This window comes from Nicrophorus vespilloides, unplaced genomic scaffold, assembly GCF_001412225.1.
Source record: "Nicrophorus vespilloides isolate i.1.1-1 unplaced genomic scaffold, Nicve_v1.0, whole genome shotgun sequence".
NCBI classification, from domain to species: domain Eukaryota; kingdom Metazoa; phylum Arthropoda; class Insecta; order Coleoptera; family Silphidae; genus Nicrophorus; species Nicrophorus vespilloides.
Window position 1 is genome coordinate 18,079 of NW_017095782.1, and position 19,008 is coordinate 37,086.

General features: G+C 33.3%; 5 protein-coding genes across 16 annotated transcripts in view; 3 read left to right on the plus strand and 2 right to left on the minus strand.

Annotated features, from left to right (window-relative positions):
* Nucleotides 1-2,555: 2,555 nt before the first annotated feature.
* On the minus strand, nt 2,556-9,278 carry LOC108563886 (probable protein arginine N-methyltransferase 6.1). 2 transcript variants are annotated; one of them, XM_017922695.1, is made up of 5 exons: nt 9,186-9,278; nt 9,062-9,130; nt 4,256-4,492; nt 4,014-4,201; nt 2,556-3,958 (listed from the first exon to the last, which is right to left on the minus strand). In XM_017922695.1, exons 1-5 carry the CDS (start codon nt 9,222-9,224, stop codon nt 3,394-3,396), a joined length of 1,098 nt encoding a protein of 365 aa, XP_017778184.1. In that variant the 5' UTR covers nt 9,225-9,278; the 3' UTR covers nt 2,556-3,393. The 2 variants fall into 2 exon arrangements, with proteins under 2 accessions (XP_017778184.1, XP_017778191.1); XM_017922702.1 differs by lacking the exons at nt 9,062-9,130; nt 9,186-9,278 and adding an exon at nt 7,079-7,142.
* LOC108563932 (prostaglandin reductase 1-like) lies at nt 4,501-5,904 on the plus strand. The gene is made up of 6 exons (XM_017922772.1): nt 4,501-4,716; nt 4,773-4,869; nt 4,926-5,114; nt 5,171-5,444; nt 5,504-5,615; nt 5,675-5,904. Exons 1-6 carry the CDS (start codon nt 4,611-4,613, stop codon nt 5,902-5,904), a joined length of 1,008 nt encoding a protein of 335 aa, XP_017778261.1. The 5' UTR covers nt 4,501-4,610.
* LOC108563902 (prostaglandin reductase 1-like) lies at nt 6,200-8,598 on the plus strand. 6 transcript variants are annotated; one of them, XM_017922750.1, is made up of 7 exons: nt 6,200-6,405; nt 7,167-7,285; nt 7,341-7,443; nt 7,501-7,689; nt 7,744-8,017; nt 8,074-8,185; nt 8,263-8,598. In XM_017922750.1, the coding sequence occupies exons 2-7, from the start codon at nt 7,180-7,182 to the stop codon at nt 8,490-8,492; spliced, it is 1,014 nt and encodes a 337-aa protein (XP_017778239.1). In that variant the 5' UTR covers nt 6,200-6,405; nt 7,167-7,179; the 3' UTR covers nt 8,493-8,598. The 6 variants fall into 6 exon arrangements, with proteins under 6 accessions (XP_017778239.1, XP_017778213.1, XP_017778205.1 ...); XM_017922724.1 differs by having other exon boundaries at nt 6,201-6,405; nt 7,161-7,285; XM_017922716.1 differs by lacking the exon at nt 6,200-6,405 and adding an exon at nt 6,614-6,745 and having other exon boundaries at nt 7,161-7,285.
* Nucleotides 9,279-9,303: 25 nt separating the features above from the next.
* On the plus strand, nt 9,304-10,372 carry LOC108563939 (lysM and putative peptidoglycan-binding domain-containing protein 3). The gene is made up of 3 exons (XM_017922785.1): nt 9,304-9,411; nt 9,472-9,634; nt 9,692-10,372. Exons 1-3 carry the CDS (start codon nt 9,398-9,400, stop codon nt 10,160-10,162), a joined length of 648 nt encoding a protein of 215 aa, XP_017778274.1. The 5' UTR covers nt 9,304-9,397; the 3' UTR covers nt 10,163-10,372.
* A 2,383-nt stretch (nt 10,373-12,755) lies between these two features.
* The window catches only part of LOC108563850 (heterogeneous nuclear ribonucleoprotein K), a 30,316-nt gene continuing 24,063 nt past the window's right edge, over nt 12,756-19,008 (minus strand). For 5 of the 6 annotated variants that reach the window (XM_017922654.1, XM_017922649.1, XM_017922669.1 and 2 more), the window contains 6 exons: nt 18,747-18,866; nt 14,672-14,800; nt 13,870-14,084; nt 13,541-13,805; nt 13,302-13,471; nt 12,756-12,963 (listed from right to left, as the gene is read on the minus strand). In XM_017922654.1, coding sequence (XP_017778143.1) covers nt 12,921-12,963; nt 13,302-13,471; nt 13,541-13,805; nt 13,870-14,084; nt 14,672-14,800; nt 18,747-18,866 — 942 coding nt within the window. In that variant the 3' untranslated portion in view covers nt 12,756-12,920. The remainder of the gene's footprint in view (nt 12,964-13,301; nt 13,472-13,540; nt 13,806-13,869; nt 14,085-14,671; nt 14,801-18,746; nt 18,867-19,008) is intronic. The other variant, XM_017922684.1, reaches the window with a different exon arrangement.

A 19,008-nucleotide genomic window follows, 5' to 3' on the forward strand; every position in this document is an offset into this window, starting at 1 on the left:
TTTTCTGAATATAATGAAGGCAACAAATAATATTTCATAGCATTTTTTTTATAGAAATGATTAAAAAAATGCGTCCAGTCTCAACTGCAATATTGATAGATATTCATATTCATAGATTTATTAACAATTATGTCTCCAATTAATGTTTTGTCTATAGTAAGAAAAACCTAATAAATAAAATTTTACTTACCAACCAAAATGTTGGTACTTCAATGTGTATTTTGTAACATTATAATTTAAAGACAATACTTATTATTGACTTTATCTCTTAAGCCATCACTATGTAAGACGCCGTTTTAATATTAATGAAGGTTCATTGTGTACTGTCGCTGCGCGAGAAGAAAAATGATGAGACATTTAAATAATGTTAGCTTATTAAAGAAATAAATTGTGGGTTTAGGGTGTGAATTTATGTGGATAGGATGCTGCGGAGCGTTCATAATAGCATTAAATAATTCCAGTTTTAAGACAATAATTGGTACTATATGTGAAATAAAGGCTCGCCTTTAATAAGACCCGAGTCTTTCATAAGCTTCGGCTCCAATATTATGTATCAAGATTACTTGGGAGTGTTTGTCCAAAAAAAAAATACTATATTTAAACACAATTACGAAAATACAAAAACATGTGTTTTGGTTCGCTTCATTTCTTATACGTTACATTACAAAAGATAATAATTGAAAATTGTATTAATTATAAATTGATGTTACTATAGCAATGAATTTCAGGAAGTAATTAAGCGTCATCGAGACCGGAATAAAAAGCTTTTAAAAGAACTGACATTTTCATAGATTTATTACAGTATTCATTAACTACCAGACGTTATGTTTCCTGTCTAAAACGATTACTAACTGAAATGATAACTGTTTTCTATAAATGAGAACAAAGTTACCTTAAATAATTAAATCTCAAAGGAAACATAACAAAGTAAACGTATATTACTTTAGAATATAATAAAATATTAAATGTTGTAAAATATGCAATAACTGATATATTGTCTATGTACATATAAATATTTATGTGTGTGTTTAAAATAACAACAAATAGTGATTAAATTTGATTTTTAATTAGTGCAAATCGGTAAGCTCGTTAGCGACTCGAGTAGTTTCTAAGAAGAGATAAATTACTATTGAATTGTATGTTTCGTTTTTCTTCCTGTTGCATCATTGTGAAATGCATGCATGCAGCTCGCTCGAACTGCCTACGTACACTTTGCGATTTTATTATTCATACACGAAAGTCGAAACGGCGATTGTGCAGATTTTCGCTCTAATTTGCATTACTAAATCACGCGAGCTGAGGGGCTTGGCTCTCGAGTGGTGTTGATTTACACGTGGCTTTGTGCGCCTTAATGATCTACGATTTGTTACCCTCTTTGGAAACGCGAGACGATACACATCGGAAAAAGGATTTCTGCAGTGAAGGAGTAAGAAAGAGAGAGAGAGAGAGATGATGCGGTGGGATGAATAATAAAGAAGGAAAGAGAAAATAGCCAGGTTGGAAATTATCTCAATACTCGTTGGCTTGCGCTCGTGACTCCGAGATTTTTAATAACTTAATACCAGTCAGCACTGCCACTACGAATTGGAACGAGACATAGTAAAAGAGCAGGAGAATGAGAGAGTGAGATACCAGAAGACTCCGAACTCGAGGAACAGGCGTTCCGCCCTATTAAGATCATTCCAACTGATTTCCTCAAACAATTCCAATTATAATACTTCTTTTTAATTTAGATTTCCTGCCAGATCTTGGTTACATCATGGATCTACTCTATGTTTGTTTGAAATATCAAATGACTCAATTTAAACACTCTTGTTCAACTTTATTCTATGAAATTGTTATTGTAAACGTAGGAAGTGTTCGCTATTTGTGCATATGTAATTGTTTTGTATAAAAAATAAATTATCGCTAAAAATCGATAAATACAACTAGTTAGGACGCAAAGACGACGATCAAAAGCCATTATATATATATATCTATGTGCAAACTTTAGATTCAGTAAAACAGATTTGTTTAAATTTTTGACAATCTCTCGAATCTTTTTTAGTAATACGATTAGTGGATACATCTTTATAACAAATTATGAATCAAAAGTGTATATTTAATAGTCCAATTCTGATTCAGCATCCTATGTCAGTATTTTTACGAGGAATTGTAGTACAATTTTAGTATTTCTTGGCTCAGTGGATAAAACCGGATGCTCTGGTGAGAGGTGTGAACGAATAAGGATTAGTTGAGGCTCCGTGACGGTAACAATTCTTCCAGTCGATGCCCATTTTTTATGCTCCGTTCCTTTCTTCTTTCTATATTGCCTTATGCCTCACGTCTTCCTTGCTCTCCGTATATATCTCATTCTAACCGATCACAATCACAATCGTCTTCACACGCTCGCTCGCACACAAGATTGTTTTTCTTAGGTAGATTTAAAAAGGCTCCCAAGGACGACGTGCTTTAGTTTCGTTCACACGAACATCGATACCAATTTAATATGAAGTAAAGTTTATAGTGCATTCTTTTATATTTAAATAATTTTATTGTAAATAATTCTATGGATCTTGAAAATCAGAAAGCGTATTTAACTATACAAAACTGAACAAAAGAATTTCGTCATAAATGGTGGTCTGGTTGGATGAAAAACGTACAAACCATGTATTGCTAAAGGAGGGTAATGACACATATTCACAATTGTATACACCTTGGGTACATTTGTATTTATATTTTTTGTGTGTGTAATAGGGTAGGTTTAACCTTTCTTTTTCTTCTTCTTTTGACTCTATTCCAATGCGTGTTCTATTCAAAAGGTGTTCTATTGAGCGTTTGAAAAGATGTAGCAACCGTCCTTCTCTCTCGCACACACGAGCTTGTACACACGAGCATCGATTCCGAACGAAACTCGTTTCAGTTGTAAAGAAAATGAAGACATCATCGAGACAGGTGGTTGTACGCCCGAGGCAGGGCCAGTAATTTCCCCGACCCTGGACCGATGCGCGCCGCACTTCAAGAAGGAGAGAAAATAAAAATCAGGGTTGCACCGTATTTTAGATAAAACTAGACTTTAGAATGCGTTAAGCACAATGCGGAGAAACACAAAAAGGAAACCTGAAAGTATGCGAGAACGTGAAGATACTGTGCGCGAACGCAATTTAGATTCGTCGCGTCGTACGTGCCACAGCACAAAGCAAATATTTACCTGAGGGCCTTAAAGACTACTACCATATTAAGTGCTCTTCACTAATCACATGCGCAAACACCGCGAGGCCACAATAGCTGTTTACACAAAAACTTCGAGCTTATGTAAACAGGGCTACCGGTCACAAAATTAATCACACTTGAAGATGAAGCAAAAACAAAGATTAAACAAGGGAAAGAGGCGAATGTGAATTAAAACATGAATTAGTTATCGAACTCGTTGTTCTCGTATTTCTTTAGTACAGCTTTCGCCAAGATGCATTTGGTCATGTAACAGGAACAGTATTCTGGATGATCGATCTCATTGGGATCGAGCATCGTCACTTCAATATTGTATCTTCTCTCGCTCTCCGTGGTCCTCTTCAGATTGACTTCAACAGCTACAGGTTCACCTTCTTCCACCGCTACTTCTTCCGGTAAAACAATAGTCGTTTGCTTCCAATGAGTTGGCTCGTCATCGGGATCAGTGGACAAGATAACTGGCTCGGTGACGGATGATGGGAACGTGCACGTGAACCAGATCGAAATTCCCTGGTATCTAGCTGCCTTCGTCGACACGAAAATATGCTTCACAGTAATCGTATCAAGATCGCTAACCTTAACCTCCTTCAGATCGAACCAGCAGAACGCTTCCGGTATTGCCAAAATATGATCCGATTTGATGATAGCCGTCACCGGTTTCTGGCTCGCCTGATGCCTCAGCTTCTGAGCGAAGCTCTTCATCGAAATCCCCTCTACATCTTCCCAATCTTCGAACATGTTCGGCACGCTGAAATTCGCAGAGTTCAATATCTTTCATTCGCATCTAGTCTTTTGTTATATACCTGCACGGAGCTGCATAAAGAGTTGCTGAATCGGGAAACATCAAGCCGTTAGCACTTAAGAACTTATCGCGGGCGACAATCACCGAATCCAGCATCCCCTCGTGCAGCAGATAAAATCCCATCCACTCGGACACGATTACATCTACTTTCTCTTCAAGTTCGACATCCTCAACACGGCCATGAATCACCTAAAGCATCTCAATTAAATATATTTCTAATAAAAATAGACAGCGTAGGGTCACCTTGATCACATGCTCAAAACCATTTTCCTTTGCGATTTCTTCAGCTATTTTATATGTCTCGCTAGCTTCTACAGCGTATACCTTGGAGGCGCCTGCCTGTGCACAAAATACAGATAATATTCCGCTGCCGGCGCCCACGTCCAAAACTATTTTTCCTTTAAACGAATCAACGTTATCGAAAATCGCTTTCCTGTACGCTCTGTTCCTCACGGAGTCCTCTAACATTAACTTGTGAATCTGGAAAATGAAAATATAATTACAAAAGGAATTTGGAGAAAGTTGAGGGCGCTTAATCGCCTTTGAGACATGTTTCGTTTATTATCTATTCGTCCGTGGAAGGTAAAACAACACCAAAATGGTAAAAACACTCCGTTACGTATTGAAAAAACCGAGCGTGGGCATGCCACGAGAAGAAGACTTCCAGTTATTAGAAGAAAATTTACCACAAATCGAACTTGGAGGTAATGTATTTGAATAATTATTAAATAATTTGTAGCTAAACATATTTTTTTTTAAGAATTTCTGTGCAAAGCCATTTATTTAAGCGTAGATCCCTACATGAGATTTTTTACGTCATGTGTAGGATCAACGATAGTTGGAACGCAAGTAGCAAAGTAATCCTATATTAAATTATTTACTTAGATCATATTCACAAATATTACAATTTTAGAGTTATCGAATCTCTGAATGATCAATTTCCAGTGGGTTGTCATGTCATTGGTGATTTTGGTTGGAGAACCTATACAATCGTAAATTCTCTAACAGAAAACCTATCACCTTTCTGTAGACCCACCTACGTTCTAGATGAACTACCAAATCATCCTTTAAGTTTATATCTAGGATCTTTAGGACTGACGGGGTAAAGTACAACAAATACTAATTTACATTCAATTTTAAGTCAAATTTCATCTTCAGGAACACGGCTTATTTCGGTTTAACAGAAATTTGTCAACCGAAGGCCGGAGAAACAATCGTTGTTACTGGAGCCGCAGGAGCGGTTGGTAGTCACGTAGGACAAATTGCCAAAATCAAGGGTTGCCGTGTAATTGGTATTACGGGTAGCAAAGAGAAAGTAGATTGGTTAAAAACTTTAGGTTTTGATCACGTACTGAATTACAATGAAACGAACAATTTAAATGCTGCACTTGCAGAAGCGGCTCCTTACGGAATCGACTGTTATTTTGACAATGTATGTAATATATAATAATCTAAAACAACATAATAAAGAAGAGATTTTGTATGGGATAGGTTGGTGGCGAGATTAGCAGCATTATCATGAAAAATATGGCTCAATATGGTAGAGTCGTAGTTTGCGGATCGATTTCCTCGTACAATACTGATTCGACAAATTTACCCAAAGGTAAAACTAACAAATAATAATTCATAAGTGGATTCTCAACGTTCTCCTTATATTTGCAGCAACTCTCGTTCAGCCATTGATGCTTTACAAAGAATTGAAATTGGAAGCGTTTTTAGTGTCGAGGTTCAATGATCGATGGATTGAAGGTATTCGGCAAAATTTGCAGTGGCTCGATAATGGTCAATTGCAATTTAGAGAAACCATTTATAATGGCTTCGAGAGTATGCCTAATGCCTTTATTGGATTATTCAAAGGGGAAAATATTGGGAAAACCATTATTCAAATATAATAGTATGAATTGTATTTAAAAATAAAATATGTAACTTTCCATAATTCATTACAATATTACATTGCAGATCAAAAATGTAGAATAATTACCCAATATTAAATAAACATTAAAATAACAAATTATCAATTAGTATACATTTTCCGAAAAAAAAACCATATCATTATTATATATCTTTTATAATTCACATAATCAAATACGAAAGATATGTACTTATGTATAAAAGATGTATTTTCTAGTAAAGTCATAATTGTAAATAGGAATTGCGTTCAATTGTTTCGCGTGCATTGAATGCAAATGTGCCGAGAATATGTGATTGATTGATTTATAGACGAGGCGTAATTTATTGCCATGAAAAGGTGCAAACGTTGCAAGTTCCTGTGTTTAGTCGCTATTACATTTATCATTATAATTCTGTTTCTATTTGGAATTCAATTTCGTCGCTTCGTACTTCACATCGAGCTACAGTAAACAACGAAAAAAAAACTAACAGACTAAAACAAGGTAAAAATAGACAAAAGTATGTTATTTACTCAAAAACTAAACATTCAGATTACATCTTATTATTGGTTAAGTAGTGTGGAAATGTTCATTGCTATGTTGAAAATCTGGTATCTATATCAGCTATTTATAAATGTTACGCAACTCTGATGATTTGGAATTAATTCATTTTACTTTGATGCTAGAAATACAGGAGAAATATTAATATTTTTGTTTAAAAGTTACACAAATATTTGATACTATAAATTTTCTATCGCAAAAAAAAACCTAGTATTATTAGTGATACGATGATCATCTTGAGAGGTTACATAAAACATTTTCAACGTCAATTTTCAATCATATGGTAAGTATTGAGTGAGCAAATACCTTTTATTTTTTATTATAAAATTCTGGCATTAATAACGATAAATAATTACAAAAATATTATGAAACCACTCAAAAATCTTTTTACGAGGCTTATCGTTAAGATACGTCACGAAAGTAGAAAGTTTCATGATTAGGATTTCATTTTGTTCGAACACAAATACAAAGAGAGTCGAAGTATACATTCGAAGAGGTAAAAACATTTTATATTTCACTCATTGCTAATTATTATATTAAATGTTGTTATATTTTGTTATAATTATCAAAAATAGATCAAAAAAATAGCACGATTGTTACATAATATATACATAACTATGCAACTGGTTGTCTAAAGATCACGAATTTTGTTTATTCACTCACATAACCTTTACAAATTGTAAATTCTACAAATTAAGTTACAGAAATTCATCCAAAATGGTCAAAGCCAAATCGTTCATCTATGCCAAGCATTTTAAGGATATGCCACAAGCAAGCAATTTTGATCTAATTGAAGAAGAATTACCGGAAATCAAAGATGAAGGTATTGCATATATATATAGAAATGTGGGACTATTTTTGAAACTTTATTTTTGCAGAATTCCTATGCGAGGCAGTTTTCCTTAGCATCGATCCGTACATGCGAGCCTACGCTTCTATGCTTCCCGTCGGAATCACAATGATCGGTTCACAAGTTGCCAAGTAAAAAACAATTGATATTTGTTGAAAGTTTAACGCGTCTCTAAATTATCAAATCAGAGTTATAGATTCAAAGAATTTGCAATATCCAGTTGGAAGCTATGTTTTGGGTAGCTTTGGTTGGAGGTCGCATACGATTTGGGGTCCAAACAATAAGAAGAAAAGTTCGCTCGAACAAACGCCGTACATCGTACCAGATTTGATACATCATCCAATATCTTTATATTTGGGTATCCTGGGGATGACTGGGTAATAATAATTCAAAGAATAATCGTAAATTTAACGATTTTTTTAACCATTTAGAAACACTGCTTTGTTTGGGTTCTTGGACGTCTGCAAGCCAATGGCAGGTGAAACCGTTGTAATAACCGGAGCTGCCGGTGCAGTCGGTAGTCACGTCGGTCAGATTGCTAAAATCAAAGGATGCAGGGTAATCGGAATTTCCGGAACCGACGAAAAGGGTGAATGGTTAAAAAGCATTGGATTCGACGATTACATCAACTACAAGACAGTAACCAATTTCAGCGTAAAACTGAAGGAGTTGGCACCGAATGGCATCGATTGCTACTTCGACAATGTAACAACATTAATAACAATTATTAGAATTTATATTTGTAGCTATTTTGATTTTAGGTTGGCGGAGAATTGACTTCATTGATCATGCAGCAGATGAACAAATTTGGACGAATTTCAGTTTGCGGTTCAATTTCAGCTTATAATAATGATTACAATTCCCTTCCTAAAGGTATATTTTATAATATTACCCGTTATATTTATAATAGTTGATAATGCAATCACATTGAAATATGTTCTATTTTTTAGCAACGATTTTACAACCCTCAATTGTTGCCAATCAACTAACGATGTCTGGTATCCATGCTACTAATTATTACGATCGTTGGATGAGCGGAATTAAGCAGAACAAGATGTGGCTCGAAGAAGGAAAGCTGATATATAAAGAACACGTTGTGGATGGTTTCGAGAACATGCCGAATGCTCTAATTGGTATTTTGAATGGAGTCAATACAGGAAAAGTTGTTGTCAAAGTATAGTGTGATTAATAGGTATAAACTTCTTGATGATATAATTCAACTGTCAATCACAAGATAATTCAATCTTTAAATTTAAATTAAATCACACATTATGAAATAATGTAACTTTTATAATTAATAATAAAAAATATTAGCTTCTTAATAATATTAAGTCCTCATAATACAAATCCTTGTAATTTTTGTTCCTGCATCTCTATATAAATGCTCCTAAACCAAAGACTTTTCCAAGACATAATCATTTCTATATCTTTTAAGTATCATTCATTCAGATTTACTATTTTTTTAAATATTAATTTCTGGTACCCTTTCTTATTGAGCCCCCTAATTGACGTATTTTATGAACAATTGGTATGACAGTAGGCAACTCTATACACATTATTCTATATTTTATGACTTTAATGTCGTAAAATTAATAACGTTATAAGTTGAAAAATGATCAATTCAAATTGTAAATAGTATTTAAAAGTGTATTAATGTATACTTTTTGGTTTATTAGATATAAAACAAAAACTCACATGTATAAATCGTATAACCTAAAATTTCTAAAATGTTGTTGTTATTCTACTCACGTCTAAATCTTCGTAACTTTCAAAGTAGTCTCCTGATGAAGTTGTATCCATTGTATTTGATCCCATGTTCTATATCGAATAGAGTAACTTTATATAACTGTAAAACAGTTTAAAAAAAGGTTACCGATATTAGCTCAAAAACTATTTGAAAGAAAGTAAACATATGTTAGGCAACAAGTTTAACAAGCACGAAATGAGCAACAAATGTTTACAATTAATTATGACGTTTTAAATAACAAAAAAAAAGGAGTCTGCAATTGTTGGTCTGTGTGTGTGTGTCATTAACAATAAATTAATTTGTTACTTTATGAGGAGTTTAATACCTTTAATGAACAAATGAAACGTCAAAAGTAAGTTTGCATGATTATAGTAATAATTATTAAGCAGTTTATTAATAATTTTGATTTAAGAACTAGGAATAATGATTACGATTACACGAAATTGTCGAAAGATAGTGATGACGAGGAGCTCGAACTGTTCGTTCGGAAGAAGTTTCAAGAGGTTGCAACAGTTGAGAAGATTATTGAGGAAGGAGACACCCTGCAATCTCTATCGATTAGGTATCATTGTCCAGTGAGTGCAATAACACTGCAATATGGTTAGATTACAGCTAATGAGAAACTATTTAAGATTGCAGAGCTGAAAAGATTGAATAACATTCACAAGGAAAATGAAATCTTTGCTAGGAATTCAATTAAGGTTCCAGCTAAGTTGATGCTCATAGCTGGAGTGCATAGCAGTGGCAACACTTCACCAAAACATAAGCAAAAACCTGAGAATCCCATTGATTCCAATGAGCTGATCCACACGTTGACCCCATTAGAAAGCAATTTGAACACAGTTATATTTAATAGTAACATAGCAACAAATAAATATTGTGATAATCCTGAGGAAGAAACTAACATTGATGCAGAGATCAACTTGTTACCAACAATTCCTGAGACAGTCCCTCAGAAGAAACATTGGTTGGCCTGCAGTGATTCAGATATTTCATGGATCACCTTGACACTGTGCATTGTAATATTGATTTTTGCGGTCCCTCTGATATATGTTCTTTATATTGCCGAACATCCAGAGGAGTTTCATCATAAGCATACCTAAGGACGAATTTAAGCCATTTTAAGTAACAGGAATTTTTTTTAAATTACATATTTTTTTATGGATTTTAACAAAGTATATTTATCTTCAAAAGAATAGATTTATTTTTTGATATAACTTGTGTGAACATTGTATTCATAAAACAATGGCAATGGTTGTTATATATGTAAAATAATTTTATAATAAGTTAAATAAATATTCAAATTAATTAAACTTTATGTTTTATTAGAGTTACATTACAAATATATCAATAACACAAAGTCATTGACACATAAGTATGTATTGAATTCAGAACAAATTGATCTGATTAGTTAGTAGTTTGACTACACGCCATTTAAATTAATTTCTTGTTAAAAACTAACTAATCAAATGTACATAATTCATAATGGTTGGAGGTTGTTCTCGCTTTATACAATCATGGCATAATGATTTTTAGTAGTTATTAAAATAGAAAATAGGGTTTTCTGCATTTGTTTAGATTTTTTACAGAAAAACTTTTTAGTAATTGGACAAATCAGGAAATATTTAAATTGAAACGTATGTTTTCCTCCTAATGTAAGCTCATATATAAGAAAAGTGGCAGTGATTTAAAATCGGCTATTTGGATGTATATATTTAAAGGAATAAACTCTGAGGAATCCACAAAACTGTATTTGTTAAAAAGTTAATTTTAAATGGTCATCGAACATTACGATTTAGTGACTAAGTTGTTCTAAATCTATGATTACATAATTATTCTGATATAAAATTCGTATATTGTCTTATATCTATTATAGATTTAAATATGAATGGAACTTTTTTATATTGAACTAGTGGTCTCTAGATTGAAATTTAGAACACCAGGAAAAGCTTTTATTTAAGTTTTCATGAGTCGATAATTTAAAAAAAAAAACAACTTATTCTTTGCACTCTGCGAGTATCTTTGACACCCGCTGCACAATCCAATTGCTATGTTACTGGTTGTGTTGAAACATTAAACTGATGATCAAAAGAGCTTCCAGATATCTTCTACACACAAACACATTTGTCAAACGTGTTTGTGTAAGTATGAAGACTATTATTCCATTTAACTTACTGTCGCATTTGATTAAAAAAAATACAATCTAAATAAAATATCTGTGTTAGAATTTATAACAATCGTTACTATAGAATATTTAAAACAAAAGTAGTGCAATAAGTTGAACTACGTCTTAATGAACTACAACTTAAACCGATGTATTCAAACTTGTTGTTTTGTGTCAGGGCACGCTTGAATCTATAGTTAAAATTCCGGAATACTTAAAGTATGTTGATTTTTTAATTTTGATAAATGTATTGTGCTTTGTAATTATTTGAAAAACAATTTAATTAATGTTTTTCTTTTAATATTCGCGGCACAATAGCTGTATGCTATTACAGACTATGAAATCATTTAATATATTAATTAATGAAAAATTAGAGTAATTGAGATAATGTGGGATAAGTGGAAATAAAATACCAACGTGCTTTTTTAGTTTTTTTTTATTATAGCATTTCATTCACTCGTTGACTGCATTTATATATATGTATAATTTTAATTTCAAATTTACAAACTTATTTTGAAAGATGTGTCGAACAGAAAACAGTACATATATGTTATATTAAAATTAATCCACTTATAGATAAAATATTGGAAGTAGAAAGAAAGATAGAACAGAAACAAAGAGGTATCTAAAACTAGAGAAAAATATTTGGTTGATAATCTATATAATAATAATAATATGAAACAATAAAACAAAAGAAATGATGGAACAATTTACTTTCCACCATCGACATTTCTTCTTTATTCATTTTCCCCAACATATATGCATGCGCGCTAAATTAGAAAACATTAATAATAATAAATAAGTATTATTATTTTGTTTGTATGTTATTAAATCTTTGCAATTTAAATTCTTTTGTACTCGATATATTTGTTCCCTGATTAAAAATACATTACATAACTGTTAGTACTATACAACAAAACGAAAGAAAACAAAATTACAGTAATGATCAACCCAGAAGGTAGAAACGTGCAGCTAAACTTATCTTAGTATTATCGATACAAAAAAAAAATGGATTGAACAAGACTTACTTCAGAATAAAATTCGATAGAAAAGATAGAATCTCAACTCGAATAATTGCTACATTAAAATGAAAATCATCCGCGGGACGATCGCCAATGCGAAACAATAAGAGATCCTTAAAGTTTGTCTTTTTTTTTAAACTTTCAATAATAAAATATATTTTATTACTTCGTGTTACATTAGCTTTGGACAGTCTTCTAAAAAAATAATAATAGACAAAACAAGAAATATGAAAATTTATTACAATTATTTCCAAAAAAAAATAATTATCCCCAAGTTTATTGTCGATCGAAATAAGCCGGAAAGAAAATATAAACAACAAAATATTAAAGAAAATAAATTATGGAATGTTGCTTGCAAAAATAAAAAAAATGTATGTATTTAGGTCAAGACACTTACTTCACCATAGTTTACCAAAAAATAAAAATAATATTAAAAATAAAAACGTAACAGACATTTAAAATGACGGAATTTGTGTTTGAGTGTCCAGTGTAAAATAGCGTCCCAATATATTCGGTTTATAGATAAAAAAATGTATATCTATTTAACTATCATAAATTCGAATACAAAAATTATATATGCTTCTTTAAAAAATATGGGGTTTATATAATTCTTTTCTTTTTTTTATAGCTCTTTTCAACAAAAAGACATCGTTTTTTGGATTGTTTTCATTTTTCTTAGTACTGCCCCCCATTGCGTTGGTCGGCGTTGTTATGGACACTGTAACAGAAATACCAGAGAATATTAATTAAATGTTTATACTGAGAGTATAAATATAATTGTGTTAATTAGTTAATGATAAATAGCGCACATGTAGGTTTATTAAAGCAAAGTCCAGAAGCTTTTCGGACGGTCTCGTGGGATGATTAGTGATTTTTTGTTAGCAAATACAGAACAACAAAATCACTAGTCTTCCACACAATCCCGCCGCAGAGTTAGTAGAGAAGTCCGCAAACACCCCAACATTCATAAGTACACCTAAAAATATGTTAAGTAAGAGAGTACATGAGAGACAAAGGCAAGAGGCAAAGAAGTAAAATAAATGACATGTTTTTCACCTTTGCTGGAGTAGGTATTGCGCCATCTGTATTTGATTGGGAACACCTGTTATCGTTATAATGCGATCGTTGGAGCCGGGCAGAGGCTCGTCAATTGTGATTCCGGCTCCGGATTCTTGCCGAATCTTACGGATGCGACTGCCCCCTTTCCCAATGATTGCGCCCGCCAACTGAAGGACAAAGAAAAACAAATGTTTATATATGGTTTAGTCATTCACTTTTGGAAGGCTAATACTCACGTCTTTGGGAATTGTTACTTGCGTTGTCGATTTGGTGCCTTGGCTTGAACTACCGTTGTTTTGCATTGCGCTTCCCACGTTGCTGCTCATCATGCTAGGTGGCATCGAAGCGCTCATGCTGCTCGCGCTTCCTCCGTTCATCGGCGGAGGACTTCCCCAGCCGCTGGGTCTCTCGTAACTGCCACTTCCGTTCAGTCCTCTTGGAGGTTCATTGGAATAACCACTGCTTCTAGATGGCGGCGGTCCGGACATGCTTCTGTCATACCTAGACATGCAATGGATATATACTTAGTTGTTTAGTCGATATAATATAGTTAGTTCGTATTTACCCTAAGGGTCCAACGGATCTCGAGGGCGGCGGTGGTCCGCGACTGCTGAAGCGCTCACCACTAGCTCTTCCTCCGCTGTGGACACTGCGAGGTCCGGTCGCTCCTGATCCTCCGCGTCGCATATCGCCACCATTGCCATATCCACCATACTCATCCGCATAATAATCATCATAGTTATGAGGATTGTAGCAACTGTACGGACCCTTAATTGGCGTCTAAAATATATATTATAATAATTATATATTAGTTTTAATTTTAATTGAATCCATTGACTAATATAATGAATTGATATTAATGAGAATATAATTGAATTGTAGCTGAATGTACATTTATTTATAATAAATTACTACAAATACACAAATATGATGAATAATGATAAATATTAATTAATATTCAATTATAGAAATCGCAACAATTGTGCATGTCAAAAAAATAATTCATAGAAATAATAAATTGAAGATAATTGAAGTATTTTTGGTTTGGTGAAATCTAGTGATTAAACCTAATCAAGTCCCGATTTTTTTTTATTGAAATTTAACTATTGTTATGTGTTTGAATTATTTGAAACAACATAGGATCTGAATTAGTCTTATTCATTTGAAATCGATAAAGCAAAGTTTGATTTGATCAATCGAGTGAAAAAAGTTCAGAATGAGTGGAGATTATATCCTTTGTTTGTCTTATCTTTCTGCAAATATTAAGGTGTCTAGTGGAGAATGGAGAGTGCAGTCCGAATGGAATGAACGGGAAGTCATTAAAAGCGTCTAGGCCAAAGCGGACTGAAAGCACTCAGCGCACTTACCGTCTTAATAAGCTTGATGATTTCCGATATGGCATTAATACATTGGAAGTCCTGTCCGTTAATCTGTATGATGCGATCCGTGCTCTGCGGCGCGCAATTCGTGAAGATCTTAATGCGTGCTCCAGTCGACTGTAAAAAGGTGAAGACAAATATTATTATGACGAGCATATCGCAAAGAATACGTTCGTAAGGGGAGGTTACAAAACTAAATGGAAATTATCGAAAATATTTCCTGCCCTAGAATCTCGGGGGGTATCAGAAAGAGCGCAACTTGCACGTGCGCTCCTACCTCGGGAACACAGCAAGAGGAACGAACGTCTCAGTGGATTAGCGCGTGTATTATGTGCCTGAGGGGACCCAAACTAATTTACTTAGATGGATGGACAAAGGATAAAGTACGCATTATTTACGTACGTACGAACCAGTAAGATTATATAACTCGCATAACTATTTATAACGGAATCTGCGACGTTGATCACTTAAATGAATTGCAGAAGTTTCCTACCCTCCTTTAATTCAAACTGGCTACAACTACAGCAGTTTATTATATCCAATTACTACGTGCTAACTAATGCTATTTTAAAAATATTTATTTTTCGAGCGGCAAGATTAAAAAAAACTGGCGACGCTCGGCAAATTATCGATTTTTTGCAATTTACATTTCATATTACATATATATATTTGTTATATAAAAATAGCGACTACACGATTCAATTACGGATAGTGATTTTCCGTTGGAAAACATCGTCAACACTAATATGTCATTACTCATATTCATTTGTTTTCTATCGCACGACATTTATACACACAGTGGGGACGACAATACAAACAGACAATAAAAAAAAGGAGGAGCCCGACACGAACGCATAAGAATATATAATTTGTTTGTATATACCAACATTATTCAATCCGCTTTAACTATAATCCATATTATTAATATTATAGATGCATTTCTATCATATCATTATATTTCCGCAATAACAATGTTCTGTTAAAACAGAGATTTTTCTATTGTGATTAAGACACATATTTTTCGTAAGCAACAACAATCTATAGCAATTATTTTTTTATCATAATTATGACAAATACAAAGTGAATCCCTTAATGTATATTCAATTTGCAAATACAACTAAATTTAATTAATAATGCATGTTTTAAAATTAATTGATACAATTGAAACAAAGCAATGAATTGACTGAAAACACCAAACAATGTTATGTGCATAAATAAATTAGTAATTTCATGTTCAAATATGATAAATAATATTTAAATAAAAAGGCAGCAATCAATTTGTCATTGTTGAAGCTAAATCAATAATCAAGTAATAATTTCAGGCTATTAATATTTTATTTGAAGGTAGGAACCGTCATTTGTAGTTTAGCTTAATATTTTATAGTAATTTACTCACAATTCTCCTACTAGTGTAATAGTATCAAATATACATATCTTGATCTTTTTTGTTACTTCCCAAAATTTATATTGGAATATGTCTATGAGAATAGAGTTGAATAGAATTCAAATTTTATAACGTTTGAAAGTTTTGAATGAATTTCTGCAACCGGTGAAATATTCGTCGTTAATTAAAAGTAATATTAAAAAGTTGATAAAAACCGAAAATTGTAAATATTTTTATAAAAACTTACATGCGCGATGATTCAATTGTTCGAGTACGTTGAAAAATGTATTGCAAGACTTTAATTTTTAATAATTACAGCCTCTTGATTGTAGTAATTTGACACACTAATTCACTATCTCACAGGTTGGTTAGTGTTTATTATGGGAAAAAAATGTGAAGGAGCACTTGAAAACTGATTGCTGGAAAGGAAGAAGTGAAGGTATTGAGGAAGCTGCAAATCCTGGGAACAAAGGACGTCGACTGAAGACTTACTAGAAGAACGGTCGAGCTTTATGTATGATGTGTGTAAGTGGAGGAGGGATTGGGGGCGGTTCGTCCGTGCAGAGCGGCGGCGGTAGTGGTGGCGTCGGCAGCCGGTATACAAGGAGTAGCCTGCAGCTCATATCGATTTAGGGTCGGCGCGCCTGTCTGACTCCACACGCGATAGGGGGCGCGTGCGTCACCCCTCTCACCTGCCGCCCCTTTAGGCCTGGCAAGCAACCGCTTCACCTGTCCCCGACACCAACTTGTGGGATATATATATATATATTTATATACATATATTACACGGTGTAGTAGTATAGTAGCACGCATCGAAAAACACGAAACAAGCGAAGAGAAAACCACCACCAATGGTCGGTCGCACAACCCTTCCATAATAAATGAGCCAATGGAAGAGTGCGTTTGAATATTTGAAAGATTATTTCGATTTGTGCGGCAAATGCATATAATACACCCTTTGCAGGAAAGGGAACAATTAATATTTGAACGGAAGGCGGTACTGGTAATACAACAAAGTGAATACACTGTTTACAATACCTGTAACCGCCAATGTACAACGAGACCGCAATTGTAATTAATCTATTTCTATGCAACTGTTCCCATCGATTTGATTGGTGACACTTTAAGTACATGTAGTTGGTAGGTACCGACATTAACATCATATTCTTATTTCTTATTAACGACAATAATTATTTAACCTTTTTGTTTATACTGTCACCAGCCACCACATTTATAAACAATAAATTAATACTATAACTAGCACGCACATTTTTATTTAATATTACGAGCACATAACTGAATAAATTTTTGAGAAATGAATAGAAATTATTAAAATTTTTATATTTTATGTAAAAATAGTAGAGCTACAGCGACCGTTCATCGTATTTTATAATATACAGTTTTATCTACAACGATCGACAGAAAGTAATAAAAGGCGGAGAACGTAGTATGGAATAGGGAAAAGAAATCTATATCTGCACGAAAAATCATTTGACCGAGAGGGGAAAAATGAAGCAGCTTCGGTTTCGTTTCAAGGGGGATAAAATATCATGGATTTAACGACGACGCTGACAAAGGTCCTAAGGACTACATAATTTACAGCACAATATAATTGAACGAAATGTGCTGAAATTAATTCGTCGAGAAAATGCAATTCAATGATCTCAGAGATTTACTAAATGTTCTGTAGTTCTCAAAGAAATAGATGCATGTATATAATGAACGGAGATGAGATAGAGCTCGCAACGTGCACTTAAAAGTTGTATTTTGGATGTGTTTGCTATAGCAGTGTACATGCAGAGAACCCCAACAACAAGTGTTTCCAATTATTTCCGTGCTGCAAGTTGTGCAGCAGGCTTAGGCTGTCTCGTCGTTGGTTTGTACAAAGAGTTTTCCTGCTGCATTGTGGGGCGAACGTGTGTACCGCAGGCACTGCCAGATGAACGGATTTATCAAAAGCCCAAACTGTGTACAGCCCTTTATAAACCTTCAATCAAAATAAATTTTTAAAACATCCCATCTCGAAAAATAAATCTACATTTTATGAAAAGAAGATGCTGGGCTTGAATAATTCCTCGAGTAGTTACTACTGGCATTTCGTGAAAGCATTTTCATTTATTAAGAAACTTTATTACTTGTTTTTAAAATGTATGAATGTATGTTTTATTTAACATTGAAACGAAAATAACTTTAAAAAAAACATTGCTTGAAATTTTTAATTCAATTGATTTTATTTTCGCTATAAAATGGCCACAATTCCGAAAGTCATCTGTAATAATTAACACTGGAAATGTAGAATTTATTTCACTCTTTGCGAGATGCCTCATTCAGCCAGCGATTTCGTTCATCCAAAACAAATCCGACTATTAAGAACAATTTAATTGGGGACATATCATAGAGAGAAATTTCTCTATTAGAAAAAGGAAAAACTAAATACATAAAATGAATGTAACCGGAATGTACGAAAAGCCATCACGTACTTAATTGACGTTTTTGCGAAGACAGTTATAATAAGAATAATCGTGAATTACATACATCCAGAATGTTATTTGTGTTGGGGCAGCGATACAACAATAATCGTAATATTTGTCTCGGAAATGTTCAGTTTACGCATGAATTGCCGGATAATTAACGCCCTTACAAATTACACAGAAAAAAATCATATGGAATAAAACTTACCGAGCGGAGTTCCTTAATTTTGGAGCCGACCCTTCCGATTACACAACCGGCCTGGCTTTGATGAATTAGCATGCGTATGTCCAATCCATCGTCACTTTTTGCGCCATTCTGCAATGAAGACTTTAAACAATAAAACGTGACAATTTGTCCTACTGATATCTCTATTCTATAATATTAAAAAAAAAACATTGTATACATTATATAATTCGAATTGTATAGATTTGGAATAATTTAAGCTTTTAACAATTCAATAGTAAATACT